The 12,688-nt window shown below is 35.7% G+C and overlaps 1 protein-coding gene across 7 annotated transcripts in view; it reads right to left on the bottom strand.

Moving 5' to 3' along the window:
* UBE3A (ubiquitin protein ligase E3A) overlaps positions 1-12,688 on the bottom strand; it is a 103,288-nt gene that overhangs the window by 22,956 nt on the left and 67,644 nt on the right. For all 7 annotated transcript variants that reach the window (XM_010356044.2, XM_030930311.1, XM_030930313.1 and 4 more), the window contains 2 exons: positions 10,791-12,037; positions 1,145-1,289 (listed from right to left, as the gene is read on the bottom strand). In XM_010356044.2, the coding sequence (XP_010354346.1) occupies positions 1,145-1,289; positions 10,791-12,037 (1,392 nt within the window). The remainder of the gene's footprint in view (positions 1-1,144; positions 1,290-10,790; positions 12,038-12,688) is intronic.

Below are 12,688 nucleotides of genomic sequence, written 5' to 3'. Positions count from 1 at the left end.
GCAGTATGCTTTATAGCTAAGGTTTAACATTTCTAGATACATCAAAAGCCAGAGTTAAGGTTTACCAAATTTAAGAACCTTATGAAGTTTGTAATTTTGTATCTCAAAAAGGGCACGGTCTTATGTATCTTTGATTTACTTAGAACAAACTACATACAAATGGCATAGCTTTTTAGTTATTAATAAAACACTAGCTAGACTATAGATAAGGGCGGGGGTGTGTGTGACTAAGAACAGTAACAGAAAGGTCAACTCAATTAGCATCAACAGGCTGTAACAGCTCAAATCTCAAAGCTGAAGGGAAATGACATACATTATTCTATGCATACTCCTCACAATTCTGATGGTACCTTCAGTGGAAACCTTTTCCTATAATTGTCACGTACTCAATTTTAAATGTAAGAAAGTTCAGTTACTAAGTGGTTGTATTTACAGTAGAAACTGAACCAGTTCAGAATTATGCAGTTAAGTAGACTACCTAAAAGACTGCATCTTTTCCCTGTTCTACTTTATCACAAAAGGGCAAAAACTAAAATTCCGATCCTTCACTTTCAAATGTCCATATCCCATCAGCCTTTCCCAAACTGTGTTCAACAACAACTCTTCTGGTAGGGCAGAAAAAGAGTTCTGGAGTTCAAAAAGTTTGGGGGAAACATTACCTATATTAAGCCCCAATAAATCCTATAGCAAATAAACCTTTATGTGATATCAGCTAGTGTTTCCTAACTTTGAGCATGACATACTTGTGAGACAGTCTCTCAACACTTTTCAAACCATTGTTCTTTGAAGTTCACAGGTCAGGAAAACCGTGAGTCTGATGATGGTTTTAGACAACAAAAAGCAAAGAAATCCCTCCAACTGTTCCAATGTACCATTCTAAAGTGCTTTCGATTCAATTTACCAAAGAGATAATTTCCTTCATTAGAATATTCCTTCTAAGAAACAGAAGAATTTGAATAAATTAGCGATACAAATCAGTCCCTAAAACCTACAAATTCAGTCATGATGTGTGAGTCTAGGGAATCCATACCAAATCCTTCCTTTTGCTGCTCGTCATAGCTGAGAATGTTTATCAACTAAGATAAACAAATAACTAACTCAAAAAGACAATATGACACCATAATCACATTATTAAAGTATTTACCAATATCTGGATTGAAGATTTCCTCCACAACCAGCTGAAAAAATTCTTTGGAAACACCTCCTTCATCAACTCCTTGTTCTCCTTCAAATTCCACATACAACTGCTTCTTCAAGTCTGCAGGATTTTCCATAGCGATCATCTCTAGCTAGTGATTGAAAAGACAAACATGAAAAGAAGATGACTGCTAGTATCAAGAAAAAGGCAAAATAAAAACAACGAGTAGGATTAGGAAACAAATACAAATTTTTGACTTTTTGTATGTCAATGGAAACAGAAAGCAAACTGATAAAAAGCCAGTGAAGACAAAGATTCAGTCTTAATGATAATGAAAAAGACACAAAAGATACCAGCATAGTAAAAAGCTTACGAACTTTACTGATTTATTACAAAATTAACATACAGTTAATTAAGATTTTATTACTTGTGTGTTAACAAGTCTGGACTACACAGTTAGGACATGGAAAAGCAGCTAAATACTTTCAGCAAAAACAATGGAGTAGAGGTCTGACCTCAAAATTGTTCATTAGTAGTCCTTTATTTTTATTAGAATAGAAACTCAAGAGTTAAGTCTTAATATCTACTAAGTCATCAGTAAAATATTTCAATTAAGAAAAGTACATTGAATAGTAAAGCAGTTTATGATCTCTCACAATAGGACTTAGTACAAATTACCACCTTTTAATGGGTTAGAACCCATCTTATATTCACATTTCCTTAAAAGCAGGTGAGACCTAACCTTACTCATGTCCTTACTTTTTTCTTTTTTTTGGGGGGGGGGGGATGAAGTCTCACTCTGTCACCCAGGCTGGAGTGCAGTGGCGCGATCTCAGCTCACTGCAACCTCCGCCTCCTGGGTTCAAGTGATTCTCCTGCCTCAGCCTCCTGAGTAGCTGGGATTACAGGCAGGTGCCACTACGCCCGACTACATATTTTATTTTTAGTGGAGACGGGGGTTTCACCATGTTGGTCAGGCTGGTCTCGAACTCCTGACCTCATGATCCTTCCACCTTGGCCTCCCAAAGTGCTGGGATTACAGGCGTGAGCCACCACACCCAGCCCTTACTCTTAAATTGTAAGTTATCAAACTTTAGTGTCTAGCATTTTCTCAACTATAAATCTTTTACCAAATATTCTTGTGTACCTACAGAATTATGAATATGCAGTAATTAACCTCATTGAGATTAATCACAAAATCAACACCAGATTCCAATATTAAGTTTATACTGCATTTTATTTTATGTATCTAAAATTTACTAACAGTATGACTGTATCCAGTACACGGATGGATACTGTATCTAGTACATGGATGGAAACTGTATCCAGTATCCATCATATCTCCTAACTTGCCTTCAAACATCTGTTGGCTGGTTAAAAAATTTTAATCTTGGAGATGAAAATTTACCAAAACAGGATATCAAATGTGTTCAGGTTATTCCAACTATTCCAAACAGAGTTTTAAAAATGGTTTTGAAAAATGCAATAATCATTGAAACAACTGTAATACAGCGCAATAGTAGTTAAGGTAATAACACTCATTTGGACAATCTAGTCTGTCTATAAAAAATAAAATCTCATAAATTAACGCATCAGGTCAGGTTGCCCTAGAGCATTGTTTTTTTCAAATTTGTCACCTGCAACTCATTAGTGGGTAGTCTAATCCATTTAGTGGTTTGCAATCAGCAATGGGAAAATCAGAATGCATTCCACAAAGTAATGGACACCTACTGTTTTGTGAAACTTTTGCTTCAATTAGATGTCAGACGGATACACATGTACTGGGATGCTATGTAAAATACTAGGGATTGCAGTCAAAGAGTTTGACAAAACTAGCTGAAATTATCTTCTGGGTATCTTCAACTTTAGGGTCCCATTCTGTGAATTCAGTCTTTAGATTAAAATAATGTCTGCTCTTGTTCAACACCGATCTCTAATATTTACAAAATCATTTTTAGGCCACACAGTTTGAGACTTGTTGTGGAAAGATCAAGAGTCAGTCAGAATACACCTTACTACTCCCAACTCTCACTTACCATAACTTTTAACCTTTAAACTTTAGCAAGCGATTCAATTAAGCCTCAGTTTCCTCAACATACTGTAAGTTGTGAAGGCTTATTACGAATATATGAGAAAGAGTGTTACCTTTTAAAACAATTTTGCTCTTTGAACAAAAGATTTGCAGTTTTGTATCCCCAAAGGAACTTGATACAGACTAGTTCCAAGATCTAGAGTCAAACAAATCTAGATGTGAAAATAACCTTGGGGAAAAAAACATAGTTCCAGTTGGAAACCTGTTTCATGCTATGGAGTATATAGAATTCTGAGGAGACTAAAATTAGAATTAACATCTTAGCTCAAATGTGGGACCAGGCCAGCATTCCATATTGCCATGTAATCCATTCTGAGTTTCCTTATGCCAGTTCCCAACGGGCTAGGTGTGTTTATATTTACCTTTACATCCAAAGGTATACTTGCTTTTATCAAATATAATGTATTCCAAAGTGGAAAAAAAAAAAGATTATCTGGTATTTAGACTATGCATTCTATAGCTTTTCCCCACTAACATTCATAGATGAGAGCTGACTCCTCCTTATCAATGTAAAACCTTTCAAAGGACGTGGTGGTGAATTTCTACAGGATTGAGAGGCCCTGTGTTCTACCTAGTCTCAGCTCTACCTAAGACATGTCAAATGACAACTGAAGCAAATTTATCTTTATTATCCATAAGATATTACATGCCTGTCCACTTCCACTGATCTCTATTCTATGCTCCCCACCTTGGTGCCAAAAGAATGTAATGCAATGCAATATGTCCTATTGTAAATGTAAACATACAACTTTACCTATTTCATCTGTAAAATAAGCATAATAATATAGCAATAATGTATGAACTGCTTAGATTCCCTGCATAAATTTAGTGTTTAAAAGTACTAGCTGTTGTTGCTGTTACTTTATTGGTTCTAAAACTCTCTTCAATGATGACCAATAATTTTTGCTTTTAGGATTATGAGTGATTTTTATTTTCCTTATTCTTTTCCGTATTTTTCCATTTTTTACAACAAATACATTTTTCAGAGTCAGAATGTGTTCAAATATGAATATGTAAAAAGAGTAATTTGAAAAGTAGTTGGTAACTGAATTCTGTAGACAAAAATTTTGTTATTACCTATTTTAGATTACCATTCTGGTATACATAAGTGACTTCATAAAATACTGTGCCACTTAAGAATAAAGGCTGGGTGCCGTGGCTCACACCTGTAATCCCACAACTTTGGGAGACCAAGGCAGGCAGACTGCTTGAGCCCAGCAGTTTGAGACCAGCCTGGGCAACATGACGAAACCTTGTTTCTACAAAAAAACTCAAAAAAAAAAATAAAAAAAAAATTAGTGGGGAGTGGTGGCGTGCGCCTGTCATCCCAGCTACTCGGGAGGCTGAGGTGGGAGGGTCAAGGCTGCAGTCAGCGGAGATCGCGCCACTGTACTCCAGCCTGGATGACAGAGTTAAGACCCCGTCTCAAAAAATAAAATAGTAAAAACAGAATACATAAATAGCCTTTAAAACTATTTTATTTTAAATTAACACATAAAATTTAGCAATAACCATTTTGATAAAGGCCATTATTACATAAATAGCTGTACTGATAATTCTTTTTCTTAAAAATAACCTCCATCCATTGTTCAATTTAAAAAAGATATGGCCGGGCGCAGTGGCTCACGCCTGTAATCCCAGCACTTTGGGAGGCCGAGGCGGGTGGATCACGAGGTCAGGAGATCGAGACCATCCTGGCTAACACAGTGAAACCCCGTCTCTACTAAAAATACAAAAAAACTAGCCGGGCGAGGTGGCGGCGCCTGTAGTCCCAGCTACTCGGGAGGCTGAGGCAGGAGAATGGCGTGAACCCGGGAGGTGGAGCTTGCAGTGAGCAGAGATCGTGCTGCTGCACTCCAGCCTGGGTGACAGAGCCAGACTCCGTCTCAAAAAAAAAAAAAAAAAAAAGATTTAACAAATAAACTGTAAAGGTGTATTCTTTCCCTAAGTTATGTTATTTAAAACTGTATGTTGTTGTTGTTTAAACACAAACCTCACCATAAAACTGTAAGTCAGAAGTTGTTTTAAATGCATTAGAATATCTGAAATTTGGAAGACTATGTCAAAACATTCTAAAAAGTAGAATGTGCATTCATGCCTGAATTTATTTGGGACACAGATGTGAATTTTTAGGTATTTTTAAAAGTACAGCATATGTTGTATTTATTTAATATGGAGACTAGCAAGAGACAGAGATTACTGGGGAAAAATAAAAATATCCTAGATATAATCATATCTACCTCTTCATTGCGTAACTTCCTCTTCTTTAGGACTCTTGACTTCATCAGTTGCTGGATAAAATGATTTTTAATTTCTGAACTTTTTAATTGGCCATGATGATGAAATCCTAGGGAGTTCATTTTTTAAAAAAATCTGACCTGATATCAAAGTATTTGCAGAATACCTAGCAGGATGACATCTTAATATCAAAATATGGTATTACTAGACTTACAGGAATCAAAAGGAAAACCTCCTCACTTAAAATCTTATAGTTTTCCGAGCTATTACATCAAACCTATTCATAATTTTTTAAAAACAATATTTAATAGCATGAATATTTAAGTAGAAGCAATACTCAGATAAGAGACCTCTAACACTTAAGAATGCCTGGGATTTCTAAGAAAGGCTAGCTTCAACTACTCCAGTCAACTTGAGGCTTAAACTATTGCCTGAGATTTCTAGGTTATCCAGATTAATTTTTTCATGTTCACTATAAACACATGAAGAAAAGTCTGTTACATCTCAAATGTAGTTTAAATGCTTGGGTAATACCAAATCACATAATCACGTATGTCCATGAGACCTGGAATCCTGACTTCTACCTCCAATTCTGCCATTAATTTATGTAGGCTAGAATCTATTTTAGATTTCATTTTCTTCACATGTAATATTAAGAAATTTGATGTTTCTGGCCGGGCGCGGTGGCTCAAGCCTGTAATCCCAGCACTTTGGGAGGCCGAGATGGGCAGATCACGAGGTCAGGAGATCGAGACCATCCTGGCTAATACGGTGAAACCCCATCTCTACTAAAAAAATACAAAAAATTAGCTGGTTGTGGTGGCAGGCGCCTGTAGTCCCAGCTACTCGGGAGGCTGAGACAGGAGAATGGCATGAACCCGGGAGGCGGAGCTTGCAGTGAGCTGAGATCCGGCCACTGCACTCCAGCCTGGGCGGCAGAGCGAGACTCCGTCTCAAAAAAAAAAAAAAAAAAAAAAAAAGTTTGATGTTTCATTGTCTTAAATTATTATATAATGCTGAGGATCTATGTATATATAGGCTTCATTCTCTCATTCAGTTTCTGAGAAATTACTTTGAGGGCATAAACTAAGAATATTTCTTGGTTTCATTTTTATTTCAATTAGAATAAATCACAAGAAAGAACAATGGAAATTACATGTTAACCACAATATAGTGTATGTGTAAGATAAAATTAAATATACCTAGAGCAGCACAGAATAATCTTATTTTTAAAGATCTGTGAGTCAATGAATAAATAAAAGAATTAAGTTCGTTTTTCAATAATAAGAGTGTTCACCAATGCTGGAAGCTGGGAGCTGAAAATGCTGGAAGCTGGGTTAGACTGGGCTATTAGAAACCAGATAAAAAGGGCCAGTGACTTTCAGAGGGGATTTTGCAGAACCTCCTGGTAGTGGGGCTTTTTATTTGTGCCAATCACCTTTATTTGTGCTAATTCTTATTTTTGAACTTCCCTATTCAATTCCACATCTCAGCCATTCCTTTTGGTTTTTAGGTATTTATGTGAAATTCTAGAACTCCCTGACTAATTGGAACCAAGTTTCACACCACCATCATCCTCTATTCCAAGCTTGCTGCCCCCATGATCCTCTTAAAAATCTGAGTTTCCGAAAGACATAAACATTCTTGTATATCAAAATGGCCTTCCTTTCTCTATGTATGCTCACATACATACATACATAAACATACATGCACACACACCCCAACCCAAGATGTACCAAAAGCCATCTTCCCAAATATTGGAGTCTGGCTTTATCAAAATATCTGTGGAGTATTACCAGAAGTACAGATTCGTAGGCTCTACAATACAGCTTCTAATCTAAACCTCTTAAAGGATAGGGCCCTGGATTTTTTTTTTTTTTTTTTAAGAACAATTTTCCCATTCAGATGTGAAGGCAGTTTGGGAGACCTCATGATGGCAATACTATGTTCTTCCATAAACTTATAACCTCTATCTTCTCGTTTAAGAAGTAATTTAAAAAATCTTAATACATACTATCCTTGGAAGTGCTTCATCTAAGAAAAATGAGAAATTATCTACTTGTAAAAGAACACACAAATGGGTAAATACGTAAAAACCTCATCACATTAGGAGTGTCTTCATTCAATGAAAGGTGAAGTCTAAGCTCATGTTTGTCACTGTACTGTTTTCTAGGGAACAATAACAAAAAAAATACTGAAAGTAAGTCCTAGGGGAACTATGGCAGTAAGCTAAACAGGGGTAGGGTGGGGGTGTTCTTAAGCAGTTCTAAGGTGTTTGTGAAGAGACAATTTATATTCTACTGATTCTAAAATTCACTGTTCTTTTTTCACATTATCTGTGAAATCAGATTATACCATACAAATGACGGCATCTTACAATGAACTGTTGGTAGTTTTCTGTCTTAGCAGTAATAAAATTATAGCATTTCCTACAATCAGAGATTAAAATACTATAAACATGAATTCTTCTCTTGTCATCAAAGACAATTTCTCTAAAAACCTCAGGAAAAAAGCTGCTAGTCTGGTCTGAATATCACAATATACAAAAGCAATGAATATATTTTTCTTTTTAAAAAAAATCCATAATTATTAATTCAAGTTACCACTCCTCAACAGAAAACATACAAGAGTCTCATATACGAAGTCACTATTTTCTGGGCTTGATTTCTAAACTAAGGAGTGAACTCTTCTTTTAGCTCTTAAAGCCTAAGATCCCATAATTTTATTTATCAATATTAAGCTTACCACAAAGTTTCTCATTTCTTCTTTTCTATCCAATGCTGCTATACAGTTCCAAAATTAGCAAGTCATAAAAAAGTGGCCAATAGTTTGTTCACTGTGATATATAAGAATGAGGCTTAAAAAGCAGAGATCCTTGGGAAATAAGGTCTGGAAAAACTCATCACTACTTTTGAGCTTTCATATGAGAGAATAATCTTAAACCACTTTCTACCACAGACCTTCTATTATGTGTTACTAAAATATGTGGCTTTATCATAATCATCACCTGCTGTGAATACTTAGTTCAAAAAATTACGCAGGTTATCAATTTTACTTCTAAGACCTATTTTGATGCTGGTTTTTCCAGTGTTTTCACATTCTGTTATTTAAAAAAAGAAAAAAAAAACAACAACAAAAAAAAGGAAAGGAAGAAGAGAAAGCAAGGGAGAAAGAAAGTTAAGAGTAAAATCTGCTTAGTGGGAGCATTCAGAGTCCCTAAGAAGCTTCTCAGTGAGCATCATCTCTTTCTATTTTCACAGTTTATTAAACTGCCTAACACACATGATTTCTGAAGTGAACTGCTTTTGTGGGCTGGCAATATTCAAGTACATATACTATCTAGTGAATCCTGATTTATAATAGGCCACACCGTATTATCTAGTTTTGATATAATTAAGCAGAACTTGCTAAAAAAAAAAAAAAAAGTTACCATAATTAAAGAGCTCACAGTTAATTTTATACTAACACATGAGAAAGCTTTAAAAGTGGTTTCCTTAAAATTCTAGAATATAATTTAAAAAATAGAATAAAGTATACACCAAGTACTTAAACTTTTGCTGTTTGTTAGCCTTGCTTTACCAGAGAAAAAAACGGGGGGATTGAGGAAAATAAGACTGAGTAGACTTCTGAGCAAAAGACAGATAAGGAAGGTAGACAATTTTTTGAACCCTGGAATGAATCTTACAGTGTAATTTCATTGCTTTTAAAGGCTAGACATAGCTTTTGATGAAGACAGCAGAAGGGATCTCACCTCAAGAAGCCAAACATAAAGTATGCAGCTTTGGCATTTGCAGTTCTGCTCTAACAATGGATAGTCATAGACAGACCTCAACATACCTTTCATAAAACATCACTCACATTCTTATAAAATACCCTATCATTCTGCTAAACTATGTAAAGCAAGGTGCTGGCTGCCTTATGATCAGTCGTTAAGTGTATTCATTATTCATGTGTCTCAAAACTATGTAAGTGAAATGAAAAGGGTACCAGAAAGCAAGCAATAATAATGACTTCAGGCAGTTAAAGCCCCCTTTTGTCTCTGCTAGAAAACCACCCGAGTTGCTTAAATAATGCAGAATCTTTCTCCAACACTATAAACATATCTGGCATTAAAAACAAAAATAGTAACAAAGAAAAAAACACAGAAAATCTCTGCAATTTTTAATTTCTGAGATGTCAAATAACTTTTTCCACTGCACTATAGTTTTATGAATTCTCAAATTTAGACAATTCTAAAACTAAAATTTAGACATTCTAAAACTAAAATACATTTTAAAGTAAAAATCACATTTCCTAGTTGTGTCAGACAACTTTCTCTACTAGTATACTATAGTATTATTAACTACCTTAATTTTGGGTGACATTAAATTTTACTTGAAGATGATAAAAAAGCAGCAATGACAGGGATACCTAATACTAGAAATACAATAAAACTCTGCGACAATACACCTGTGACAAATGTAAATTCTGGTAAAATGTGACTGACAATTGGTTTCTGTCTTCTGGCCACTCTTACATTCTTAAATAGATACACTAAAAATAATCTTTTGTGGAGAAAAGAAAAGCAACAAATGGCAACCTCATCTGGAAAACCAGGAAGTTAAGACGAGTACCTGAGTTTCCAGTATTTCCCTGCTTGATCTCCCTGGACTTGATGTTACAGGCACCACCACTAATCCCCAAATTTTTGGAATAGCTGCTGTTTTCCAGAAGTTCCAAGACCCAGAGTTGTCTCTATGAATTTTTAAGTGGGAAGAAACTACCACAGCCAGGCAGTGCCGTCCATACAGGGATATTCTAAGTGGCCCAGCAGGACTCAACTCTTACTAGTAACAGGCACTGGTCTGCCATGGTCACTTCATCAAGTTCACAATAAAGCAACTCTGAATTTTACATGATGGAATTTTTTGGACACTACCTATAATTTTATGGTATAGTTTTACTGTACCATTTCTTCCAGTTCAAGACTTCACATCCACACTTATTACTGGGTATCTCCACATTTCTCTTGTTCTGGTCTTTGCCCAACACTCTATTCTCTTCTGAATGAAAGAAACTTTGGATCCAGTATTCCAGATTTAGAAAATCCACTCTTTTTCAAAGATAGAGAGAGCATTATATAATACAACCGACACTTTGTAGAAAACATCTATAAACTTGGACAGGAACAACAAAAGTATAACACTTAGATCTAAGATCAGAAATGTCCATGTGTTCCTGTGCTATATGGTATCATTTTTTTCAGTCACTTTTAAAATTAATTCACTGAACTGTATCATGATATCCCCATTATTCGGTTTTTAATCTAGCAGCCCAACTTACCCGGACAAGTGCATCATCTATGATATGGTCACGTCTAACTTTGAGTCTCAAATATGGATTCAACTGCTGTCCTTGAACTAAGCTGTAGAGAACAGTGATTCTTCGTTCACTGTACATGCGAATTCTATTGTCATAATATAATCCCAAATTCTTTGTGACAGCATTTAATATAAAGGGACATGTCATAAAAGAGAATTTGTTCTCTGTTTCTACTTTGAAAAAAGTATAATCTTTATCCATTTCTAGAACCTCATTCAGTGGTTCATTAATAAACTCTTCAAAAGGGATAAGTGGTTTTCGACAATCCAGGGTTTTAACACCAAGTTCAGTTTCCAGGGGGTCCACTCGAGGACCTTTCTTGTTTCTTCTTTCTTCTCCCAAAAGCTCCTGAAGAGTCAGCTCACTGGATTCAGGGATGGGCTCTTCATCATCTTCTTCATTGTGATTTGTGTCCACTTCCCCTCCCACTACATTTGCATAGTAAACCATTTTCAAGCACTTCGAAGCAGCAACAATGGCATCATCATCATTCACTAGATTTCGACTGTTAAATTCATTGCTTATGACTTTGTAAGTAATAAGTTGCTGAAATGTCTCCATCATTCTCCGAATCTGGTCTGCATTGTATTTAGACCACAGTCTGATCAGTTTTCCTTGGGCTGCAAGGGGTAGCTTGCTCATTGCTTTGCAAAATAATGGCAAAGCCATTTCCAGATATTCAGGACTGTGGAGATTTCTATTCTCCATTACGATAATGAACAAATTCAGATAATTAGGATCTCGAGAGTATACATTGTGATACGTCAAGTCACATTCCACGTTAGGTGACAAATATACAAGTGCATTGAGAAAGGCAGTTTCAATTTTTTCATTAGACAGCAATCTGGTGTAGACCCTTCTAATGGCATCAATATCCACAGACACATCATCAGGGCCTACTTTTTGCAAATTGTTGTCTCCCTGTGAGCTATCACCTATCCTTGAGGAAGATGCTTCTGAGTCTTCTTCCATAGCAGCAGCAGAACATGCAGCTTTTTCCTTTTCATCTTCATCCTTGTCTTCATCTTTTGCTTGAAGAGATTTCAGTTCTTCCTTGGTGTGTTGTTTAACTTTCCGGAAGCTCTGTACCAACGCCTCAGCACTAGAAAAAACTCTTCCAATAACACGAATTAAAGGGGAATAATCCTCTCTTTCTCTACATAATTCAAGAATTTCATATACCTTCTCTTCTGTTAAGTAAGTCACATCTAGAAAATCAGAGGAAAAAAGAGAACATTTATTTTCATAATATGCATGTTTACCCTGTTGCAAAAAGTTCTAAAAGTAAAACAGCCAAACACTGTAGTCTCAACATCATTTATGATATACAACTCTAAAAGTATCTAATACTTAGATTCAGCAAACAAAATTCAATGCTTACCTATTTTTTTCAATGAACTACCTACACCAATGACCTCACCCATGCTTTTACATTCTTTCAACAATGCATAACTCTTAGAGATCAGGAGAGTTTAAACTTTCTTTATAATCAAGGTATCTATTAATGTATAGCTTATTTATAAATATGAACCAATGTGTCATATACTGATTAATCATAATACAGCTCTTAAAACCTCACTGCAGAACAGAAATACTACTAGTCTTCTGGGAGTTTTCTTGTTTCAGTACTCTGTTCCCAAAAGACTGAGAAGGCAAAGTCCTAAGAAAGGTTCCTTCAGCATCTATGTATGTATTAAAAGAAAACTGGTTCATTTTGGGTCTTCCTAGTTTGTTCCAGGGTAGTCATTCTGTGAGTGATTGAGAAGAATATACCATTTCTCATCAGGTCTTAAGCAGAAACTGCTTTCTGCAGCCAGGATCCAGGTTAGACTAAGTCTCATAGAGTGACAGAAAATAGT

This window comes from Rhinopithecus roxellana, chromosome 5, assembly GCF_007565055.1.
Source record: "Rhinopithecus roxellana isolate Shanxi Qingling chromosome 5, ASM756505v1, whole genome shotgun sequence".
NCBI lineage: Eukaryota > Metazoa > Chordata > Mammalia > Primates > Cercopithecidae > Rhinopithecus > Rhinopithecus roxellana.
This window is presented reverse-complemented; position numbering and strand designations above follow the sequence as displayed.